We start from the raw sequence: 26132 nt of genomic DNA on the forward strand, positions 1-26132 counted from the left end.
GCGAGGCGTAGTCTATAGATAGAGTTGTGCGGAGGAAGGTGGATGTGCTGGAAATGAGATGTTTGAGGACAATATGTGGTGTGAGGTGGTTTGATCGAGTAAGTAATAATAGGGTAAGAGAGATGTGTGGTAATAAAAAGAGTGTGGTTGAGAGAGCAGAAGAGGGTGTTTTGAAATGGTTTGGTCACATGGAAAGAATGACTGAGGAAAGATTGACCAAGAGGATATATGTGCCAGAGGTGGAGGGAACGAGGAGAAGTGGGAGACCAAACTGGAGGTGGAAAGACGGAGTGAAAAAGATTTTGAGTGATCGGGACCTGAACATGCAGGAGGGTGAAAGGCGTGCAAGGAATAGAGTGAATTGGAACGATGTCGTATACCGGGGTCGACGTGCTGTCAACGGATTGAACCAGGGCATGTGAAGCGTCTGGGGTAAACCATGGAAAGTTCTGTGGGGCCTCGACGTGGAAAGGGAGCTGTGGTTTCGGTGCATTATTACATGACAGCTTGGGACTGAGTGTGAACGAATGTAGCCTTTGTTGTCTTTTCCTAGCGCTACCTCGCACACATGAAGGGGGAGGGGGTTGTTATTTCATGTGTGGCGGGGTGGCGATAGGAATGAATAAAGGCAGACAGTGTGAATTATGCACATGTGTATATATGTATATGTCTGTGTGTGTATATATATGTATACGTTGACATATATCCTTTTGTTCAGTGATGTAGTATATATCCTTATGTTCAGTGATGTAGTACATATCATTATGTTCAGTGATGTGGTACATATCCTTATGTTCAGTGTGTTCAGTGATGTAGTATATATCCTTATGTTCAGTGATGTAGTATATATCCTTATGTTCAGTGATGTAGTATATATCCTTATGTTCAGTGATGTCGTATACATCCTTATGATCAGTGATGTAGTATATATCCTTATGTTAAGTGATGTAGTATATATCCTTATGTTCAGTGATGTAGTACATATCCTTATGTTCAGTGATGTAGTATATATCCTTATGTTCAGTGATGTAGTATATATCCTTATGTTCAGTGATGTAGTACATATCCTTATGTTCAGTGATGTAGTATATATCCTTATGTTCAGTGATGTAGTACATATCCCTATGTTCAGTGTGTTCAGTGATGTAGTATATATCCTTATGTTCAGTGATGTAGTATATATCCTTATGTTCAGTGATGTAGTACATATCCTTATGTTCAGTGATGTAGTATATATCCTTATGTTCAGTGATGTAGTACATATCCCTATGTTCAGTGTGTTCAGTGATGTAGTATATATCCTTATGTTCAGTGATGTAGTATATATCCTTATGTTCAGTGATGTAGTACATATCCTTATGTTCAGTGATGTAGTATATATCCTTATGTTCAGTGATGTAGTACATATCCTTATGTTCAGTGTGTTCAGTGATGTAGTATATATCCTTATGTTCAGTGATGTAGTATACATCCTTATGTTCAGTGATGTAGTACATATCCTTATGTTCAGTGATGTAGTATATATCCTTATGTTCAGTGATGTAGTACATATCTTTATGTTCAGTGATGTAGTACATATCCTTATGTTCAGTGAAGTAGCATATATCCTTATGTTCAGTGATGTCGTATATATCCTTATGTTCAGTGATGTCGTATATATCCGTATGATCAGTGATGTCGTACGAATATATCCTTATGTTCAGTGATGTAGTACATATCCTTATGTTCAGTGATGTCGTACGAATATATCCTTATGATCAGTGATGTCGTATATATCCTTATGTTCAGTGATGTAGTATATATCCTTATGTTCAGTGATGTCGTATATATCCTTATGTTCAGTGATGTAGTACATATCCTTATGTTCAGTGATGTAGTATATATCCTTATGTTCAGTGATGTAGTATATATCCTTATGTTCAGTGATGTCGTGCGAATATATCCTTATGTTCAGTGATGTAGTATATATCCTTATGTTCAGTGATGTAGTATATATCCTTATGTTCAGTGATGTAGTACATATCCTTATGTTCAGTGATGTCGTATATATCCTTATGATCAGTGATGTAGTATATATCCTTATGTTCAGTGATGTAGCATATATCCTTATGTTCAGTGATGTCGTATATATCCTTATGATCAGTGATGTAGTATATATCCTTGTGATCAGTGATGTAGTATATATCCTTATGTTCAGTGACGTAGTACATATCCTTATGTTCAGTGATGTAGCATATATCCTTATGTTCAGTGATGTCGTATATATCCTTATGATCAGTGATGTAGTATATATCCTTGTGATCAGTGATGTAGTATATATCCTTATGATCAGTGATGTAGTATATATCCTTATGTTCAGTGATGTAGCATATATCCTTATGTTCAGTGATGTAGTATATATATCCTTATGATCAGTGATATAGTATATATCCTTATGATCAGTGATGTAGTATATATCCTTGTGATCAGTGATGTAGTATATATCCTTATGATCAGTGATGTAGTATATATCCTTGTGATCAGTGATGTAGTATATATCCTTATGATCAGTGATGTAGTATATATCCTTATGATCAGTGATGTAGTATATATCCTTATGTTCAGTGATGTAGTATATATCCTTATGTTCAGTGATGTAGTATATATCCTTATGTTCAGTGATGTAGTATATATCCTTATGTTCAGTGATGTAGTACATATCCTTATGATCAGTGATGTAATATATATCCTTATGTTCAGTGATGTAGTACATATCCTTATGTTCAGTGATGTAGTATATATCCTTATGTTCAGTGATGTAGTACATATCCTTATGTTCAGTGATGTAGTATATATCCTTATGTTCAGTGATGTAGTATATATCCTTATGTTCAGTGATGTAGTATATATCCTTATGTTCAGTGATGTAGTACATATCCTTATGTTCAGTGATGTAGTATATATCCTTATGTTCAGTCATGTAGTATATATCCTTATGTTCAGTGATGTAGTATATATCCTTATGTTCAGTGATGTAGTATATATCCTTATGTTCAGTGATGTAGTACATATCCTTATGTTCAGTGATGTAGTATATATCCTTATGTTCAGTCATGTAGTATATATCCTTATGTTCAGTGATGTAGTATATATCCTTAAGTCCAGTGAAAGACAAAACTGTGTTCCTGGGATTTATTGAAAATATTTCTTTAAAGTGTAAATATTATTTTGTCTGCTACACCTGACCCCTTCCATATAATACCAAATTCATCAGGTAAAGGTCAAATATGTCTCATGTTTCTTATAGTTTTGTTAGTGTATTTACTTACAGATTTTAAAATGACTTAAAGATGTCATCATCCGAACCCACAACACACATAAAGCTTTACTGTAGGTAGTCAAACTGGCCAAGTTGGCAAGTTTTTCATCATGATGTTTCTCCAAATGTAATTAATCATGAGATAAATCCGGGAACATACACAGTACAGTAAACAGTCTGTGCTCAGGGTGGATGGTCAAGATATTGCCAGTACTTTCTTACATAATCATTACCGTATATGTACACACACACACACACACACACACACACACACACACACACACACACACACACACACACGCACACATACACACACATACACATCATAACTTCAACTTGAACATACATTCTGTGGTTAGTTCTCATAAATGAGTTTTCTACCTCTCCCTGAGATCCTGCTTCACGTGAACACACAACAGCATCAATGCTTTCTGGGTATCTAGCATCAAGAAATATTTTACAAGATTTAAACACTTTTAGAGATTCAGTTTAGGCTTCAAGAAGACATGTGTGGTGCTGGCGAGAAGACTGTACATGAAGTAGGAAGACTAGTGTGTACTGGAGATGTAGGAGGTAACTAACCAGGGCAGGAAGACTGGTGTGTACTGTAGATGTAGGAGGAAGACTAGTGTGTACTGTCTATGTAGGAGGAAGACAGGTGTGTACTGTAGATGTAGGGGGAAGACTATGTACAGTAGATGTAAGAGGAAGACTACTATGTACTGTAGATGTAGGAGGAAGACTAGTATGTACTGTAGATGTAGGAGGAAGACTAGTATGTACTGTAGATGTAGGAGGAAGACTAGTATGTACTGTAGATGTAGGAGGAAGACTACTATGTACTGCAGATGTAGGAAGAAGACTAGTATGTACTGTAGATGTAGGAGGAAGACTAGTATGTACTGTAGATGTAGGAGGAAGACTAGTATGTACTGTAGATGTAGGAGGAAGACTAGTATGTACTGTAGATGTAGGAGGAAGACTAGTATGTACTGTAGATGTAGGAAGAAGACTACTATGTACTGTAGATGTAGGAGGAAGGCTAGTATGTACTGCAGATGTAGAAGGAAGACTATTATGCACTGTAGATGTAGGAGGAAGTCTAGTATGTACTGTAGATGTAGGAGGAAGACTAGTATGTACTGCAGATGTAGAAAGAAGACTATTATGTACTGTAGATGTAGGAGGAAGTCTAGTATGTACTGTAGATGTAGGAGGAAGACTAGTATGTACTGTAGATGTAGGAGGAAGACTAGTATGTACTGTAGATTTAGAAGGAAGACTAGAATGTACAGTAGATGTAGGAGGAAGACTAGTATGTACTGTAGATGTAGATGTAGAAGGAAGACTAACGAACTAACTAACTAACCCTCAGGCAAGAGTGTTGACCAGCACAAGCGAGGGTAATGAGCGGACGGCTCGCCCCTCCAACAGTAGGGTCAGGTCTGCCGGCCTCCACTCACTGCCTGGTCAAGACATAGTGCCAGCAGGTGAGAGCGAGGGAGAGCGGCACCTGACCCGCCTCTCACAACGCTATCCCACCTTCTCTGAACCACAGATGCTGCAAGATCACGTGGACAACATGCGCATCCGTCTTAAGTCTCTGGCTTACTCCCTAGATCCAACTGGTCCAGTCCCAGAGATCATTGTTCCTGACAGACCAAAGAAGTGAGTATTACCTCATACCATCACCAAGACATGAGTATTACCTCATACCTTCACCAAGACATGAGTATTACCTCATACCATCACCAAGGACATGAGAATTACCTCATACCATCACCAAGACATGAGTATTACCTCATACCATCACCAAGACATTATTACCTCAATACCATCACTCAAGACATGAGATATTACCTCATACCATCACCAAGAAGGTCGTATTACCTCATACCATTACTAAGAATGAGTTACCTCATCATCACCTACACATTACCCATCCACACCAAGACATGAGTATTACCCATCCATCACCAACATTCACCACACAAGACATGAGTATTACCTCATACCATCACCAAGACATGAGTATTACCTCCTACCATCACCAAGGACATGAGTATTACCTCATACCATCACCAAGGTCATGAGTATTACCTCATACCCATCACCAGACATGAGTATTACCTCATACCATCACCAGACACGAGTATTACCTCATACCATCTCCAAGACATGAGTAATTACCTCATACCATCACCAAGACATGAGTATTACCTCATACCATCACCAGACATGAGTATTACCTCAATACCATCACCAGACACGAGTATTACCTCATACCATCACCAAGACATGAGTATTACCTCATACCATCACCAAGACATGAGTATTACCTCATACCATCACCAAGACATGAGTATTACCTCATACCATCACCAAGACATGAGTATTACCTCATATCATCACCAAGACATGAGTATTACCTCATACCATCACTAAGACATGAGTATTACCTCATACCATCACCAAGACATGAGTATTACCTCATATCATCACCAAGACATGAGTATTACCTCATACCATCACCAAGACATGAGTATTACCTCATACCATCACCAAGACATGAGTATTACCTCATACCATCACCAAGACATGAGTATTACCTCATATCATCACCAAGACATGAGTATTACCTCATACCATCACTAAGACATGAGTATTACCTCATACCATCACCAAGACATGAGTATTACCTCATACCATCACCAAGACATGAGTATTACCTCATACCATCACCAAGACATGAGTATTACCTCATACCATTACTAAGACATGAGTATTACCTCATACCATTACTTAGACATGAGTATTACCTCATACCATCACCAAGACATGAGTATTACCTCATACCATCACCAAGACATGAGTATTACCTCATACCATCACCAAGACATGAGTATTACCTCATACCATCACCAAGACATGAGTATTACCTCATACCATCACCAAGACATGAGTATTACCTCATACCATTACTAAGACATGAGTATTACCTCATACCATCACCAAGACATGAGTATTACCTCATACCATCACCAAGACATGAGTATTACCTCATACCATCACCAAGACATGAGTATTACCTCATACCATCACCAAGACATGAGTATTACCTCATACCATTACTAAGACATGAGTATTACCTCATACCATCACCAAGACACGAGTATTACCTCATACCATCACCAAGACATGAGTATTACCTCATACCATCACCAAGACATGAGTATTACCTCATACCATCACCAAGACATGAGTATTACCTCATACCATCACCAAGACATGAGTATTACCTCATACCATCACCAAGACATGAGTATTACCTCATACCATCACCAAGACATGAGTATTACCTCATACCATCACCAAGACACGAGTATTACCTCATACCATCACCAAGACATGAGTATTACCTCATACCATCACCAAGACATGAGTATTACCTCATACCATCACCAAGACATGAGTATTACCTCATACCATCACCAAGACATGAGTATTACCTCATACCATTACTAAGACATGAGTATTACCTCATACCATCACCAAGACATGAGCATTACCTCATACCATCACCAAGACATGAGTATTACCTCATACCATCACCAAGACATGAGTATTACCTCATATCATCACCAAGACATGAGTATTACCTCATACCATCACTAAGACATGAGTATTACCTCATACCATCACCAAGACATGAGTATTACCTCATACCATCACCAAGACATGAGTATTACCTCATATCATCACCAAGACATGAGTATTACCTCATACCATCACTAAGACATGAGTGTTACCTCATACCATCACCAAGACATGAGTATTACCTCATACCATCACCAAGACATGAGTATTACCTCATACCATCACCAAGACATGAGTATTACCTCATACCATTACTAAGACATGAGTATTACCTCATACCATTACTAAGACATGAGTATTACCTCATACCATTACTAAGACATGAGTATTACCTCATACCATCACCAAGACATGAGTATTACCTCATACCATCACCAAGACATGAGTATTACCTCATACCATCACCAAGACATGAGTATTACCTCATACCATCACCAAGACATGAGTATTACCTCATACCATTACTAAGACATGAGTATTACCTTATACCATCACTAAGACATGAGTATTACCTCAAACCATCACCAAGACATGAGTATTACCTCATACCATCACTAAGACATGAGTATTACCTCATACCATCACCAAGACATGAGTATTATCTTATACCATCACTAAGACATGAGTATTACCTCATACCATCACCAAGACATGAGTATTACCTCATACCATTACTAAGACATGAGTATTACCTCATACCATCACCAAGACATGAGCATTACCTCATACCATCACCAAGACATGAGCATTACCTCATACCATCACCAAGACATGAGTATTACCTCATACCATCACCAAGACATGAGTATTACCTCATACCATCACTAAGACATGAGAAGTATTTCCATTTTACCCTACCTACAGTACTCGTAAGACCATCAGGAAATCGTTAAATACTTTTTCAACACTCATGCCACATATATCATTGATCTAATGGTGGTAGGTAAGGTTGTGAGGAGTGAGTGAAGCATCCTAGGGTAGGACTGTGAGCAGAGCTGTGGGGAGGGGAAACTGGGGTAAGCTAGGGAGAACTAGGGTATGGCCCGAGGCCAGGCTATACAGAACCCAGGGACAGCTGTGTCGAGCCCAGGGCCAGGTTGTATAGTGCCCATGGCCAAGTTGTACAGAGCCCAGAGCTAGGTTGTACTGAGCCCAGAGCGAGGTTGTACAGAGCCCAGGGCCAAGTTGTCCGGAGCCCAAAGCCAGGTTATACAGAGCCCAGGGGCAGGCTGGACAGACAGAGCTCAGAGTCCGTGGAACGGTAGATATAAAGCTGGGTGACAAGTGAGTCAGGGACCCGTCGGTACAGACATAGTTTATGGACTGCTGCAAGGGAAAATCCGGGGCTTGGTAGAATACTAGGATTCGATACAGAGCCCGGGTCTGGTGAAACAGAGCCCAGGGCCCGATACAGAGCCCGGGTCTGGTCAAACAGAGCCCAGGGCCCGATACAGAGCCCGGGTCTGGTCAAACAGAGCCCAGGGCATTGAAAGTGCTCACTAGAGGGTGGGGCGGGGCGGGCCGGGCCGGCTAGAAAATGTAGTACAAGTAACAATATCCTTATCTCTCCCACAACAGGTCCAGCCTTCCTGACGACAAGAAGTATTCTTCTGGTGAGATCAAATATGAATCCTTTCTGTCTTGATATATAAGTGAGACATGATATTATGGTGTTACATAATGCTAAATGATGACATGACTTACCTCAGACCTGACTACTAGCCATGGTAATCTTTACCTAGATTCTTCAAACTCTTCGTGTAATCCATGATAATAACTCTTTCATAATATATATATATATATATATATATATATATATATATATATATATATATATATATATATATATATATATATATATATTTTTTTTTTTTTTTTTTTTCAAACTATTCGCTATTTCCCGCGTTAGCGAGGTAGCGTTAAGAACAGAGGACTGGGCCTTTTTTGGAATATCCTCACCTGGCCCCCTCTGTTCCTTCTTTTGGAAAATTAAAAAAAAAAAAAAAAAAAAAAATAATTTTTGAAAATTTCAGGAATTTGCTTTTGTTTTCATCGAATGTAATAATTATTACTTTGAAAATGATAATGGTAAGATATAGCACTTACATAACAAAGTGTTCAAACAGAATTATACATAACGATCTAAATATTTACTATATCCTTTACATGTGACAATGATATGTGTACCAAAATGTTCTACACTTCTATAACATCTTTTACTTACCATATATATGTAGATATGATCTTCACATTAGTCTTAACTTACAATATATATATATATATATATATATATATATATATATATATATATATATATATATATATATATATATCCCATCCCTCCCTCCCTCCCGACCCCATGACTGAGTGCGTGTCCTGGTAAGTGTGTCATGCTTGATGTGTCCTGGTGGGAGTGTCCTTCTAGGTGTTCTGGTGGATGTATCATGCCTGGTGGGTGTGTCCTGGTGGGAGTGTCATGGTAGGGTTATCATGCCTGGTGGGTGTGTCCTGGTGGTGGGTAGTGTAGTGGGTAACTTGCTGGGTACACAGGCCCTCGCCACCTGGCTTGTGCACAGTTTGCTGGGGGTCAGCCATTGTGGCGTCGCAAGGCCCGGGCTCGCCTCTCCCAAGAATACGACCAGAACCAACCTGACCTCTCCACCAAGGCTGAGTTTGTGGATGCTGAGGCCACGCCTGGTACGTTATCTGCCTTACCTAACTACACTCTTCATCATCATCTCCTCGCCCCTACTATACCCACCTGTCCTACCTAACCAACAGTTTACCGTTCTGTTAATCAGAAAAACTGACTGGCAGCATTACTGATCACCACTTATGCAGTCATATTGCTCAACATAATGTGAAACTTTCTACATAAAGTATGGAAGGTGGAACAGGTGGGTGAGGAAGGAGTCTGCGGTAGGAGATAGACACACACACACACACACACACACACACCTGTTGCTTGTGCTGCTGCTGCTGCTGATTATATTGCTTGTGGTGGAGCCACTCACGACACACACACACCAAGGGTTGGTGTGTACGTGTGCCACTCAACAACCTCTTCACTCTCAACTTCTTTTACAACATGCAAAATCTAATGAACATTCTCACTATATGTAACGCGTCTATGGCCGCAAATTTGCATTTCTTTGAGTGAATGTTTTTGTCACATTACTATGCACGTGTTACAGGGAGAGAGTTTTACAGTGGCGTTGCTTAACCTGGTACATATGTATGTACCATGCATGACAGGCCTAAGCTAGGTAACCATTTATCCACGTGTGGCCCGACTGTCGCACACAACATATCAACTCATGACAGCTTGACCCCAGGCAGCCCATGTGGACTTACAAACCATCACACCAACACACCACACAAGTCCATATGTGTGTGTGTGTGTTGGGAGCAGTTCTTGTCAACACGTTCTGTTAAAATGACCAGATTATACGCACACACACACACACACACACACACACACACACACATATATACATATATATATATATATATATATATATATATATATATATATATATATATATATATATATATATACAATTTTTGTCCTTTTTTTTCAAGATGTCTAATATGTCTTTTTATATGGGTGGGGAGGTTGTGTCATACCCCCGCAAGGATTGTCTCACATGTATGCAACATATAAGAGGTCATTGTAGGAGGTGGGGCATGAGAGTGTGGCTAAGGTTTAGTAACAAGTGTAGCCGGAAGTGCATGTAGTGGGACGCTCACTGGTTGTAACGCGGTGCTGGGTTATATACTAGTGGTAACCAACCTGTCTTGGCCCGTGTTCTGGTGGCTAATTTTTAGCATTTGTTCCTTGATAAGGAGCAGTTTGGAGATGTGTCGGTGTCTAGTTCACGGCATAGTATCCTTGTACACATAAGACCCGTCTAAAGTGAGGACAGGTAGTGTTGTGCATGTGTCATGTAGTTGGATGAAGCCTTCTTGTTGTACAATTTGGGGAAATCTTCTAGACACAGTGTACAGGCTGTGCTTCCCATGAAGGTCAGGTTGGTAAGTTGACTTTTGAATTCATAAACCACGTTGGATTCTTGTAATGTGTTATGTTTCTCGTATAGCTGGGTGTTCATGATGATTTTTTTTTCTTTTTTGCTTCTATTAAGTGTGCACTGTTCAAAGCACGATTAACACAGCACGGAACACATACTGAACCGTACGCACCATATCCAACACCGAGCAGAAAATAATATAACTGTACGGAACACCTAACCTAACGCTTTGAGGGAATACACCTAACACAATACACCTAACACAATACACCAAACTCAATACACCAAACACAATACACCTAACACAATACACCAAACACAATACACCTAACACAATACACCTAACACAATACACCTAACACAATACACCTAACACAATACATCAAACACAATACACCTAACACAATACACCTAACACAATACACCTAACACAATACATCAAACACAATACACCTAACACAATACACCAAACACAATACACCTAACACAATACACCTAACACAATACACCTAACACAATACACCTAACACAATACATCAAACACAATACTACTAACACAATACACCTAACACAATACACCTAACACAATACATCAAACACAATACACCTAACACAATACACCAAACACAATACACCTAACACAATACACCAAACACAATACACCAAACACAATACACCTAACACAATACACCTAACACAATACACCTAACACAATACATCAAACACAATACACCTAACACAATACACCTAACACAATACACCTAACACAATACATCAAACACAATACACTTCAAACACAATACACCTAACACAATACACCTAACACAATACACCTAACACAATACACCTAACACAATACATCAAACACAATACTACTAACACAATACACCTAACACAATACACCTAACACAATACATCAAACACAATACACCTAACACAATACACCAAACACAATACACCTAACACAATACACCTAACACAATACACCTAACACAATACATCAAACACAATACACCTAACTCAATACACCTAACACAATACACCTAACTCAATACACCTAACACAATACACCTAACACAATACACCCAACACAATATACCAAACACAATACACCTAACACAATACACCTAACTCAATACACCTAACACAATACACCTAACACAATACATCTAACACAATACACCAAACGCAATACACCTAACACAATACACCTAACACAATACACCTAACACAATACACCTAACTCAATACACCTAACACAATACAGAAAACATCTAACACTGAACGGTACGTTTTCACAGTACGGAACACAACTAACACTGCAAAAATATGTAACACTGTACAGAGCACAACTAACACTACGGAGCACAACTAACACTGTACGGAGCACATGTAATACTACATAGAGCATGTCTAGTACTTTACTGAGCACGTCTAATATTATAGAACCAACTCTAGCACTGTATGAAGCACATCTACCACTGAAAAAACACATCTAGCGCTGTACGAAGCACAATGAACACTGTGCATCAACATAATACCTAACACCGTCTTTGACTCTCCAGTGAGTCGTAATGTCAGGCTAGACGACCTACCACTTTTGAAGACGAATGGTTCACACGTCATTATCAACTTACCAAAGGAACGTCCACCCTAACGGACGGACACACAACATAAGATCCTTACAAACTTATCGTCATTATATGACAGCCGGCAATGTAAGCTGACATAAGACCATGCATTCAGGCACGCAACGCATTTATCTGGTTGCGAGGTAGATGAACCGAGGTGGTGACCCTACATCACTAATAACTCTCACTTTCCCAATATATCACTAATAACCCTCACTTTCCCAATATATCACTAATAACCTTCACCTTCCCTATATATCACCAATAACCCTCACCTTCCCAATATATCACTAATAACCTTCACCTTCCCTATATATCACTAATAACCTTCACCTTCCCTATATATCACTAATAACCCTCACCTTCCCTATATATCACCAATAACCTTCACATTCCCTATATATCACTAATAACTCTCACCTTCCCTATATATCACTAATAACCCTCACCTTCCCTATATATCACTAATAACCTTCACCTTCCCTATATATCACTAATAACCCTCACCTTCCCTATATATCACTAATAACCTTCACATTCCCTATATATCACTAATAACCCTCACCTTCCCTATATATCACTAATAACCTTCACATTCCCTATATATCACCAATAACTCTCACCTTCCCAATATATCACTAATAACCCTCACCTTCCCTATATATCACTAATAACCTTCACCTTCCCTATATATCACTAATAACTCTCACCTTCCCTATATATCACTAATAACCCTCACCTTCCCTATATATCACCAATAACCTTCACATTCCCTATATATCACTAATAACTCTCACCTTCCCTATATATCACTAATAACCCTCACCTTCCCTATATATCACTAATAACCTTCACCTTCCCTATATATCACTAATAACCCTCACCTTCCCTATATATCACTAATAACCTTCACCTTCCCTATATATCACTAATAACCCTCACCTTCCCTATATATCACTAATAACCTTCACATTCCCTATATATCACCAATAACTCTCACCTTCCCAATATATCACTAATAACCCTCACCTTCCCTATATATCACTAATAACCTTCACCTTCCCTATATATCACTAATAACTCTCACCTTCCCTATATATCACTAATAACCCTCACCTTCCCTATATATCACCAATAACCTTCACATTCCCTATATATCACTAATAACTCTCACCTTCCCAATATATCACTAATAACCCTCACCTTCCCTATATATCACCAATAACCTTCACATTCCCTATATATCACTAATAACTCTCACCTTCCCTATATATCACTAATAACCCTCACCTTCCCTATATATCACTAATAACTCTCACCTTCCCTATATATCACTAATAACCCTCACCTTCCCTATATATCACTAATAACCTTCACCTTCCCTATATATCACTAATAACTCTCACCTTCCCAATATATCACTAATAACCCTCACCTTCCCTATATATCACCAACAACCTTCACATTCCCTATACATTATCAGTATTACTGACCAAAGTTGAACGATGAAGTGTAAGGTTGAAGGGTGGAGTGTAAGGTTGAAGGGTGGAGTGTAAGGTGGAAGGGTGAAGTGTAAGGTGGAAGGGTGAAGATTAAGATGGAAGGGTGAAGCGTAAGTGTAAGGTTGAAGGGTGGAGTGTAAGGTTGAAGGGTGGAGTGTAAGGTGGAAGGGTGAAGTGTAAGGTGGAAGGGTGAAGATTAAGATGGAAGGGTGAAGCGTAAGGTGGAAGGGTGAAGTGTAAGGTGGAAGGGTGAAGCGTAAGGTGGAAGGGTGAAGTGTAAGGTTGAAGGGTGGAGTGTAAGGTTGAAGAGTGGTGTGTAAGGTTGAAGGGTGGAGTGTAAGGTGGAAGGGTGGAGTGTAAGGGTGAAGAGTGGAGTGTAAGGTGGAAGGGTGGAGTGTAAGGTTGAAGAGTGGAGTGTAAGGTTGAAGAGTGGAGTGTAAGGTTGAAGAGTGGAGTGTAAGGTTGAAGAGTGGAGTGTAAGGTGGAAGGGTGGAGCGCAATAGGAACTTTGTGTGGGTAATCAGACAATATATATGTAATTCTGGGAGAAGATCATTTTCAATATGTTCTTCTCAGTGGCAGGGAGTTAGGCCACACCATACTTCTTCCTTTTCTCAAGTAAATATAAAGATGTACACATATCGTTATGTACATATGTCTTCCGCTAGACCGACCCATCTACAGTCCACCTTCTACAATGAAAGTGGTTATCAAAGTTAAGGTTGTAGAAGCAGTAGTTGTTGCCTCATGAACAGACAGACTGTGGCAACACGCGTCACAAACTATAAACAGAAAAAAATAATACGACGTGGATCATGTACAGCCATGATGGCTGGCCCAGTACCTCCCTAACCAACCTCAGTCAACCCCCCTGCCCCCGGGATAACCTGACTCCTGGGTTATGATGGCTGGCCCAGTACCTCCCTAACCAACCTCAGCCAACCCCTCTCCCCCCCCCCCCCCCCAACATAACGTAGGTCCGTCATGGACGTTTATTGTGTCATCATGTACTGGCGTGTTGTTGTACTGGACTCTGCTCCTTCCTTCCTGCAGACATAAGTGGTGCGTGCACCTAGTGTGACCACCGTTACTCCAGTGAGAGAGAATCAAATATGACACAGTACAAAACGCTTGACACCGCACCCACTTGGGGCCATGACCTACCATCATTATTATTATTATTATTATTATTATTATTATTATCATCATTATTATTATCATTATATTATCATTATCAATAGGGACATATTAAGAATAAAACCTTAAGGAACTGAAGTGAAAACTCCAGACCTTTGACAGGTCTGGAGTTCACGGAACTTCCCAAGCTGGCCTCCCGCAGGCAACGTTACTACCCTGAGGATCAACATATGAAGGACAACTTGCGCATCCAGTGTCTGAGCCACTACAAGACAACACGTACTGCCGCCGGTAAGTCTTCTATCAAATACTACAGAAAATGGGATGCAGGGATATATTATATAATTAATGTCATTTGTTTATTCACACATCGATTCATTGACTGGCCATGTTTAAAAGCTCTTCACCAAATTTGTATCTAACTTTAGTGAAGATATATTGTGGCCAGGTGAGCCTAGAATTGCAAGCAACGAGCACATGCACGTGCGTTTGGCAGCGGTGCACTGGCTATGTAAGATGGCAACCGTGCCCTCGTCCACAGGAGAAGCATGTAGAGTAAAGTGGCCCATCGAAGGTGAAGCAAACAATATTACCAAGATGATAATCTCGCTCGGCTATATCGACCAATTCTCAGAGGCAAAGCCTGTTCAAAGGACCCCCCCCCCCCCCGGCAACCTCCAGTATAGTACGGTTTCCTCGCGTGTACATCGCCTCCCAGTGTACATCGCCTCCCGGTGTACATCGCCTCCCGGTGTACATCGCCTCCCGGTGTACATCGCATTCCATACTGATCTAGGTACAATGTGCTACTAAATTTTCACTACTAATTAACGCTGATAAATGTCTGCTGCAGCACTGGCATGGCATACACGACAGAAGCCACGCTTACTAACTACAACGCTATTAACTCTTTCTACTATACAACTACAAACAATAAACAAATATATGATAATTTACCAAGATATTATGTCTAGTTTAATACAGAGAATTTATCAGTCTACTTATATATCTATCAATTGATCTATCATATATATATATATATATATATATATATATATATATATATATATATATATATATATATATATATATATATATATATATATATATAATTCAATGTATGTATGGTTCATGGTGAAGTGCCTGAGGATTGGCGGAATGCTTGCATAGTGCTATTGTACAAAGGCAAAGGGGATAAAGGTGAGTGTTCAAATTACAGAGGTATAAGTTTGTTGAGTATTCCTGGGAAATTATAAGGGAGGGTATTGAGTGAGAGGGTGAAGGCATGTACAGAGCATCAGATTGGGGAAGAGCAGTGTGGTTTCAGAATTGGTAGAGGATGTGTGGAACAGGTGTTGGCTTTGAAGAATGTATGTGAGAAATACTTAGAAAAACAGATGAATTTGTATGTAGCATTTATGGATCTGGAGAAGGCATATGATAGAGTTGATAGAGATGCTCTGTGGAAAGTATTAAGAGTATATGGTGTACAAGGTAAGTTGCTACAAGCAGTGAAAAGTTTTTATCGAGGATGTAAGGCATGTGTACGAGTAGGAAGAGAGGAAAGTGATTGGTTCTCAAGGAATGATGTTTACGGCAGGGGTGCGTGATGTCTCCATGGTTGTTTAATTTGTTTATGGATGGGGTTGTTAGGGAGGTGAATGCAAGAGTTTTGGAGAGAGGGGCAAGTATGCAGTCTGTTGTGGATGATACAGCTTGGGAAGTGAGTCAGTTGTTGTTCGCTGATGATACAATGCTGGTGGCTGATTCGGGTGAAAAACTGCAGAAGTTGGTGATTGAGTTTGGTAAAGTGTGAGAAAGAAGAAAGCTGAGAGTAAATGTGAATAAGAGCAAGGTTATTAGGTTCAGCAGGGTTGAGGGACAAGTAAACTGGGAGGTAAGTTTGAATGGAGAAAAACTGGAGGAAATGAAGTGTTTTACATATCTGGGAGTGGATTTAGCAGCGGATGGAAGCATGGAAACGGAAGTGAGTCACAGGGTGGAGGAGGGGGCGAAGGTTATGGGAGCGTTGAAGAATGTGTAGAAGGGGAGAACGTTATCTCGGAGAGCGAAAATGGGTATGTTTGAAGGAATAGTGGTTCCAACAATGTTATATGGTTGCGAGGCATGGGCTATAGATAGGGCTGTGCGGAGGAGGGTGGGTGTGTTGGAATAAGATATTTGAGGACAGTATTTGGTGTGAGGTGGTCTGATCGAGTAAGTAATGAAAAGAGTAAGAATGATGTGTGGTAATAAAATTACTGTGGTTGAGAGAGCAGAAGAGGGTGCATTGAAATGGTTGGTCACATGGAGATAATGAATGAGGAAAGAATGACAAAGAGGATATATGTGTCAGAGGTGGAGGGAACGAGAAGTGGGAGACCAAATTGGAGGTGGAAGGAGGGAGTGAAAAAGATTTTGAGCGATCAGGGCCTGAGCATACAGGAGGGGGAAAAGCGTCCAGGCAATAGAGTAAACTGGAACGATGTGGTATACCTGGGCCGACGTGCTGTCAATGAATTGAACCAGGGCATGTGAAGCGTCTGGGGTAAACCATGGAAAGTTTTGTGGGGCCTGGATGTGGAAAGGGAGCTGTGGTTTCGGTGCATTACACATGACAGCTAGAAACTGAGTGTGAACGAATGTGGCTTTTGTTGTCGTTTCCAAGCGCTACCTCGCACGCGCGCGTGGGGAAGGGGGTGCCATTTCATGTGTGGCGGGGTGGCGACGAGAATAGATGAAGGCAGCAAGTATGAATATGTACATGTGTATATATGGTTGCGAGGCATGGGCTATAGATAGGGTTGTGCGGAGGAGGGTGGATGTGTTGGAATAAGATATTTGAGGACAGTATGTGGTGTGAGGTATTTTGAGCGAGTAAGTAATGAAAGGGTAAGAGAGATGTGTGGTAATAAAAAGAGTGTGGTTGAGAAAGCAGAAGAGAGTGTATTGAAATGGTTTGGTCACATGGAAAGAATGAGTGAGGAAAGATTGACAAAGAGGATATACGTGTCAGAGGTGGAAGGAACGAGAAGTGGGAGACCAAATTGGAGGTGGAAGGAGGGAGTGAAAAAGATTTTGAGCGATCGGGGCCTGAGCATAAAGGAGGGTGAAAGGCGTGCAAGGGATAGAGTGAATTGGAACGATGTGGTATACCGGGGTCGACGTGCTGTCAGTGGATTGAACCAGGGCATGTGAAGCGTCTGGGGGTAAACCTTGGAAAGTTTTGTGAGGCGTGGATGTGGAAAGGGAGCTGTGGTTTCGGTGCATTACACATGACAGCTAGAAACTGAGTGTGAACGAATGTGGCCTTTGATGTCTTTTCCTAGTGCTACCTCGGACGCGCGCGGGGGGATGGGGGTGCCATCTCATGTGTGGCGGGGTGGCGACGAGAATGATATGAAGGCAGCAAGTATGAATATGTACATGTGTATATATGTATATGTCTGTGTATGTGTATGTATGTATACGTTGAAATATATAGGTATGTATTTATGCGTGTGTGGGCGTTTATGTATATATGTGTGTATATGGGTGGGTTGGGCCGTTCTTTCGTCTGTTACCTTGCGCTACCACTCTAACGCGGGAGACGGCGACAAAGTATAATAAATAAATAAATGAATATATATATACATATATATATATATATATATATATATATATATATATATATATATATATATATATATATATATATATAATATATATATATATATATATATATATATATATATATATATATATATATATATATATATATATATATATATATATATTATTTTCTTTCTTTCATACTATTCGCCATTTCCCGCATTAGCAAGGTAGCGTTAAGAACAGAGGACTGGGCCTTTGAGGAAATATCCTCACCTGGCCCCATTCTCTGTTTCTCCTTTTGGAAAATTAAAAAGTGGTAGAGGATGTGTGGATCAGGTGTTTGCTTTGAAGAATGTATGTGAGAAATATTTAGAAAAGCAAATGGATTTGTATGTAGCATTTATGGATCTGGAGAAGGCATATGATAGAGTTGATAGAGATGCTCTGTGGAAGGTATTAAGAATATATGGTGTGGGAGGAAAGTTGTTAGAAGCAGTGAAAAGTTTTTATCGAGGATGTAAGGCATGTGTACGTGTAGGAAGAGAGGAAAGTGATTGGTTCTCAGTGAATGTAGGTTTGCGGCAGGGGTGTATGATGTCTCCATGGTTGTTTAATTTGTTTATGGATGGGGTTGTTAGGGAGGTAAATGCAAGAGTTTTGGAAAGAGGGGCAAGTATGAAGTCTGTTGGGGATGAGAGAGCTTGGGAAGTGAGTCAGTTGTTGTTCGCTGATGATACAGCGCTGGTGGCTGATTCATGTGAGAAACTGCAGAAGCTGGTGACTGAGTTTGGTAAAGTGTGTGGAAGAAGAAAGTTAAGAGTAAATGTGAATAAGAGCAAGTTTATTAGGTACAGTAGGGTTGAGGGTCAAGTCAATTGGGAGGTGAGTTTGAATGGAGAAAAACTGGAGGAAGTGAAGTGTTTTAGATATCTGGGAGTGGATCTGGCAGCGGATGGAACCATGGAAGCGGAAGTGGATCATACGGTGGGGGAGGGGGCGAAAATTCTGGGAGCCTTGAAGAATGTGTGGAAGTCGAGAACATTATCTCGGAAAGCAAAAATGGGTATGTTTGAAGGAATAGTGGTTCCAACAATGTTGTATGGTTGCGAGGCGTGGGCTATGGATAGAGTTGTGCGCAGGAGGATGGATGTGCTGGAAATGAGATATTTGAGGACAATGTGTGGTGTGAGGTGGTTTGATCGAGTGAGTAACGTAAGGGTAAGAGAGATGTGTGGAAATAAAAAGAGCGTGGTTGAGAGAGCAGAAGAGGGTGTTTTGAAGTGGTTTGGGCACATGGAGAGGATGAGTGAGGAAAGATTGACCAAGAGGATATATGTGTCGGAGGTGGAGGGAGCAAGGAGAAGAGGGAGACCAAATTGGAGGTGGAAAGATGGAGTGAAAAAGATTTTGTGTGATCGGGGCCTGAACATGCAGGAGGGTGAAAGGAGGGCAAGGAATAGAGTGAATTGGAGCGATGTGGTATACCGGGGTTGACGTGCTGTCAGTGGATTGAATCAAGGCATGTGAAGCGTCTGGGGTAAACCATGGAAAGCTGTGTAGGTGTGTATATTTGCGTGTGTGGACGTATGTATATACATGTGTATGGGGGGGGTTGAGCCATTTCTTTCGTCTGTTTCCTTGCGCTACCTCGCAAACGCGGGAGACAGCGACAAAGTAAAAAAAAAAAAAAAAAAAAAAAAATATATATATATATATATATATATATATATATATATATTTTTTTCTTTTTGTCGCTGTCTCCCGCGTTTGCGAGGTTGCGCAAGGAAACAGACGAAAGAAATGGCCCAACCCACCCCCATACACATGCCTTGATTCAATCCACTGACAGCACGTCAACCCCGGTATACCACATCGCTCCAATTCACTCTATTCTTTGCCCTCCTTTCACCCTCCTGCATGTTCAGGCCCCGATCACACAAAATCTTTTTCACTCCATCTTTCCACCTCCAATTTGGTCTCCCTCTTCTCCTCGTTCCCTCCACCTCCGACACATATATCCTCTTGGTCAATCTTTCCTCACTCATTCTCTCCATGTGACCAAACCATTTCAAAACACCCTCTTCTGCTCTCTCAACCACGCTCTTTTTATTTCCACACATCTCTCTTACCCTTACGTTACTCACTCGATCAAACCACCTCACACCACACATTGTCCTCAAACATCTCATTTCCAGCACATCCATCCTCCTGCGCACAACTCTATCCATAGTCCACGCCTCGCAACCATACAACATTGTTGGAACCACTATTCCTTCAAACATACCCATTTTTGCTTTCCGAGATAATGTTCTCGACTTCCACACATTCTTCAAGGCTCCCAGAATTTTCGCCCCCTCCCCCACCCTATGATCCACTTCCGCTTCCATGGTTCCATCCGCTGCCAGATCCACTCCCAGATATCTAAAACACTTCACTTCCTCCAGTTTTTCTCCGTTCAAACTCACCTCCCAATTGAATTGACCCTCAACCCTACTGTACCTAATAACCTTGCTCTTATTCACATTTACTCTTAACTTTCTTCTTTCACACACGTTACCAAACTCAGTCACCAGCTTCTGCAGTTTCTCACATGAATCAGCCACCAGCGCTGTATCATCAGCGAACAACAACTGACTCACTTCCCAAGCTCTCTCATCCCCAACAGACTTCATACTTGCCCCTCTTTCCAAAACTCTTGCATTCACCTCCCTAATAACCCCATCCATAAACAAATTAAACAACCATGGAGACATCACACACCCCTGCCGCAAACCTACATTCACTGAGAACCAATCACTTTCCTCTCTTCCTACACGTACACATGCCTTACATCCTCGATAAAAACTTTTCACTGCTTCTAACAACTTGCCTCCCACACCATATATTCTTAATACCTTCCACAGAGCATCTCTATCAACTCTATCATATGCCTTCTTCAGATCCATAAATGCTACATACAAATCCATTTGCTTTATATATATATATATATATATATATATATATATATATATATATATATATATATATATATATATATATAAAGAGAGGGAGAGAGAGAGAGAGAGAGAGAGAGAGAGAGAGAGAGAGAGAGAGAGAGAGAGAGAGAGAGAGAGAGAGAGAGAGAGAGAGAGAGAGAGAGAGAGAGACAGACAGAGAGGTGCCTGAACAGAATTGTCGATTTCTATAATTTTCACCATAATTATTCTGCTTTTCTAAGATGAAAAACTATGCTTCTGGGAAACGGTAATTTGTTAGGTTTTGGGAGGTGCTTACAACGTGGACCTGCTCACCTTAAACCCTAGTCCCTCACCATATCACTATTATCATTATCTACCCTCACCATACCTCCATATCATCACCTCCACCTGCAACATCTTGGTTCTCACCACTCATCACCATCACCTACAACATCACCGTCCTCACCACCCATCACCATCACCTAAAACATCACCGTCCTCACCACCCATCATCACCAACATCCCGGTCCTCACCACCCATCATCACATGCAACATCCCTGTCCTCGCCACCCATCACCATCACCTACATCTTGGTCCTCACCACCTATCACCAACAACATCCTAGTCCTCCCCATATCCCGGTCCTCACCACCCATCATCATCACCTACAACATCCCAGTCCTCACCATCCATCAACCTCACCTACGCCTTGGTCCTCACAACCCATCATCTGCAACATCCCGGTCCTCACCACCCATAATTACCTAAAACATCCCAGTCCTCACCACCTATCACCATCATCTACAACATCTTGGTCCTTACCACCCATCATCACCTACAACATCCCGGTCTTCACCACCCATCACCATCACCTACAACATCCCAGTCCTAACCACCAATCACCCTCACTTACAAAATCCCAGTCCTCACCACTCATCACCCATAACATCTTGGTCCTAAACATCTATCACCATTACCTACAACATCCTGGTCCTCCTCCTCCACAATCCCATACTACACGACATTCCGGTCCTCACCATCCATCATTACATCCAACATCCCGGTCCTCACCATCCATCATGCTGACCTACACCTTCCCGATCGTGCTCGCACATCATATCCCGGTCCTTATCATCCATCATCTTTAAGGTCCTCTTGGTCCATCATCATTATCCACCACAGCATGTCCGTCCTCACCGCCCATTACCATCCCATCACTTTTCGGTCCACACCATCTACATCTTCCACACGTCAACTATAACTTTCCCATTCTCTCGGGTCCCTCACACCATCAGAGAAAGCCAAGGAGAAGCTCATTATCAAGGACCGCCTCTCCAACCGCATCCATCAGTTTTTCAACAGTACCTTGAACGCCGAACAGTTCCAAAAATATCTGAAGACATACCGTGAGCCTGGCCCCAAGCCTCCTAGTAAGTAAGGTTGAAAAACAGGAATTGGTTGTCGGACATATAAGTAACGATCATGTTAGACTGACTTGTTTCTTTAAGGTTCAACAGCGACTTCTGTGAGAGGAAGGCGTGGGTGAGTAGGTTATGTGTTTGCTTCAGCCCATCATCAGTAACTTAAACATACTAATATGCTCGCTCCTCCGCCCACATTGTCTTGGGTTTCACTGCTTGTGGGCATCAGCTGTGGAAAGGATGGGAAAGAGTCATCGCTCAGCAACTCTCGATAGTTTTATCGTCAGATTTAAATTAGTCACAGTTTGATGTTTCTACCTGATCATATCACATTGTACATCTAGGGGCCATGTTGTCACTCACAACAAGTGCATATCTTAACTATCAATAGAAAATAATAACAAACCAATATACACAAGTCCCTGCCTAGTGGTTATATATCAACTAAAAGGAATCAGTGTTCTTGTCATTCACATATTTACGCTAGATATATTATAATGGAGGTACAGGAGGGGCGATGTGCACTTGTCTATGTTCGTAGGTGGCGCTATTGCTGTCACTGGACCTTCTAATGTATCTCTTGACGGCTTAACTTCTGTACTGGTGAAGCTATGGTCAAGTACACTTCATAGTATTTTTTTCTATTAGTGTGTAGAGTACTAGTGTTAGATGTGTGATGATAGCCTACAGCACCACATTAGTACTATACTTACAAGTGCAGTCTACATGCATGATAAGAGGCCATTAATATTACACTTCGATTTTTTTACTTCATTTTCTGATATATTTTCTAAAACGTCTGAGACTTTCGTCAACTTGCCTTCCAGACGCCCAGCTGAGAGCAGGTGAGTATAGAGTAGATGGGTAGTAGCATGGTTACCTCCACCTACGTCGACGCATCATCTACTCTCAAGCAAGTGTGTCACTTCAGCAAGTGTTCACTTAAAGCACCACCATCCTTGTGCATGGCTAGTAAAACCATAATAATGATACCCTCCTACACCCCAGAGTACATGTGCCCTCCTACACCCCAGAGTACATATGGGAGTACATGTGCCCTCCTACACCCGAGTAAATATGGGAGTACATGTCCTCCTACACCCGACTACATATGCCCTCCTACACTCGAGTAGATATGGGAGTACATGTGCCTTACATCCGAGTACATATGAGGGTACATGTGCCCTCTCTTAACCAGTGTACATACATGAGTACATGTGCCCTCTTGCTAACCAATGTACATACATGAGTACATGTGCCCTCCTGCTAAGCAATGTACATAAATGAGTACATGTGCCCTCTTGCTAACCAATGTACACGAGTACATGTGCCCTTCTGCTAATCAATGTACATATGAGTACATGTGCCCTCCTGCAACCCATGTGCATATACGTACAAGTTCATGCATGTTGCCGCCAGTGTGACGCATGTGCTTGACTCTTAATGTTAATGTATCTCAGACATTTACTAGTTTATCATAATCCACGACGCCAACTTATACACGAAATGAAAACGTGAATAGAAAATCTATAATATCCAGGATAGGATTATAGACGTTAACTACCCATGTCAAGCTCTAGTGAAAATAGCAGGAAAATGGCTTGTTAAACCTGACACCATCACCAGTAAGTGGTCAGTATACATTACCTGTACACTGAACCTCAACATCATTGTATTTAAAAGAGCGTTACAAAAATCGGTTCATTTTCTATTGTCTTCCCTTGAGGGAAGTTCCCTGGAGCGAGACCCTCACGGGGACGTGTCTAAACTGAACGGGTCCAGTCGGTGTCCCCGACCCACCTCCACCACCCAATCCCACGACATCTTCCACTAAGACCCTGGCACAACCATCATCCTCCACACCCACGCCCCGCCCCGCCCAAGACTCTCCCTTCCCACGCCTAAACTGGCCAAGTACAGAATGAGTCGCGCCATATTGTGTGCTGACGTGATCAGCGCCGCTGCCAAACGATCGTTCATGACAAGATCTTTGTTAAATGTAATAAAAGTCGTTATTAATATATTTGGTTTTTTAACTGTGATCTTTTCTTTAAGTATAAATTATTTTCTTTAGTTACCTTCGATGACGTATTCATTTCACTCTAACATTGGTCTATTATGTCATTTTAGTTTATTTTCTTTAGTTACCTTCGATGACGTATTCATGCTTCCTCTAACATAGGTCTATTATGTCATTTTAGTTTATTTGCTCTTTTGTTGCTTTCCAGGCTATGTTAGACCCCGCTTGTACGATTCTTCCGTCCAGGGTTAGTGTGCTGCAGTGGCTGGCTTATTGTTACAGTGTCCCGTTTTCAGTTGAAGAGACACAACAACTTGTTATAAGTTGTTTGATTTATTTATCTGCGCTAGTATTTGTACTTCACTGTTACAATAGCAACTGTGCCTCACTGTTACACTAGTGACTGTGTCTCACTATTACACTAGTGACTGTGCCTAACTTACAATAGCGACTGTGTCTTATTACTCTTACACTAATGACTGTGCCTCAATGTTACAATAGTGACTGTGCCTTACTCTTACACTAGTGACTGTACCTCAGTTACAATAGTGACTGCGCCTCACTGTTACAAGTGACTGTGCCTCACCGTTACAATAGTGACTGAGCCTCAGTGTTACACCAGTGACTGTGCCTCAGTGTTACACTAGTGACTGTACCCCACTGTTACACTAGTGATTGCCCCTCACTCACACTAGTAGCTGTGCCTCAGTGTTACACTAGTGACTGTGCCTCACTCTTACACTAAAGACTGTGCTTCACTGTTACAATAGTGACTGTACCTCAGTGTTACACTAGTTCTTACATCAGTGACTGTGCCTCACTGTTACACTAGTGAACGTACCTCTGTTACAATAGCGACTGTGCCTCATTGTTACACTATTGA

The 26132-nt window shown here is 41.0% G+C and overlaps 1 protein-coding gene across 50 annotated transcripts in view; it reads left to right on the top strand.

Annotated features, from left to right (window-relative positions):
• Positions 1–26132, top strand: part of LOC139756531 (uncharacterized) — a 143979-nt gene that overhangs the window by 78268 nt on the left and 39579 nt on the right. For 18 of the 50 annotated variants that reach the window (XM_071676027.1, XM_071676028.1, XM_071676015.1 and 15 more), the window contains 5 exons: positions 4674–4966; positions 8534–8568; positions 9506–9652; positions 23104–23238; positions 24057–24074. In XM_071676027.1, coding sequence (XP_071532128.1) covers positions 4674–4966; positions 8534–8568; positions 9506–9652; positions 23104–23238; positions 24057–24074 — 628 coding nt within the window. Of the gene's footprint in view, positions 1–4673; positions 4967–8533; positions 8569–9505; positions 9653–15418; positions 15548–23103; positions 23239–24056; positions 24075–25457; positions 25497–26132 lie in introns of all 50 variants that reach the window. The other 32 variants (XM_071676035.1, XM_071676055.1, XM_071676048.1 and 29 more) reach the window with 10 other exon arrangements.

The sequence above is a fragment of the Panulirus ornatus genome, chromosome 22 (genome assembly GCF_036320965.1).
Source record: "Panulirus ornatus isolate Po-2019 chromosome 22, ASM3632096v1, whole genome shotgun sequence".
Lineage (NCBI taxonomy): Eukaryota > Metazoa > Arthropoda > Malacostraca > Decapoda > Palinuridae > Panulirus > Panulirus ornatus.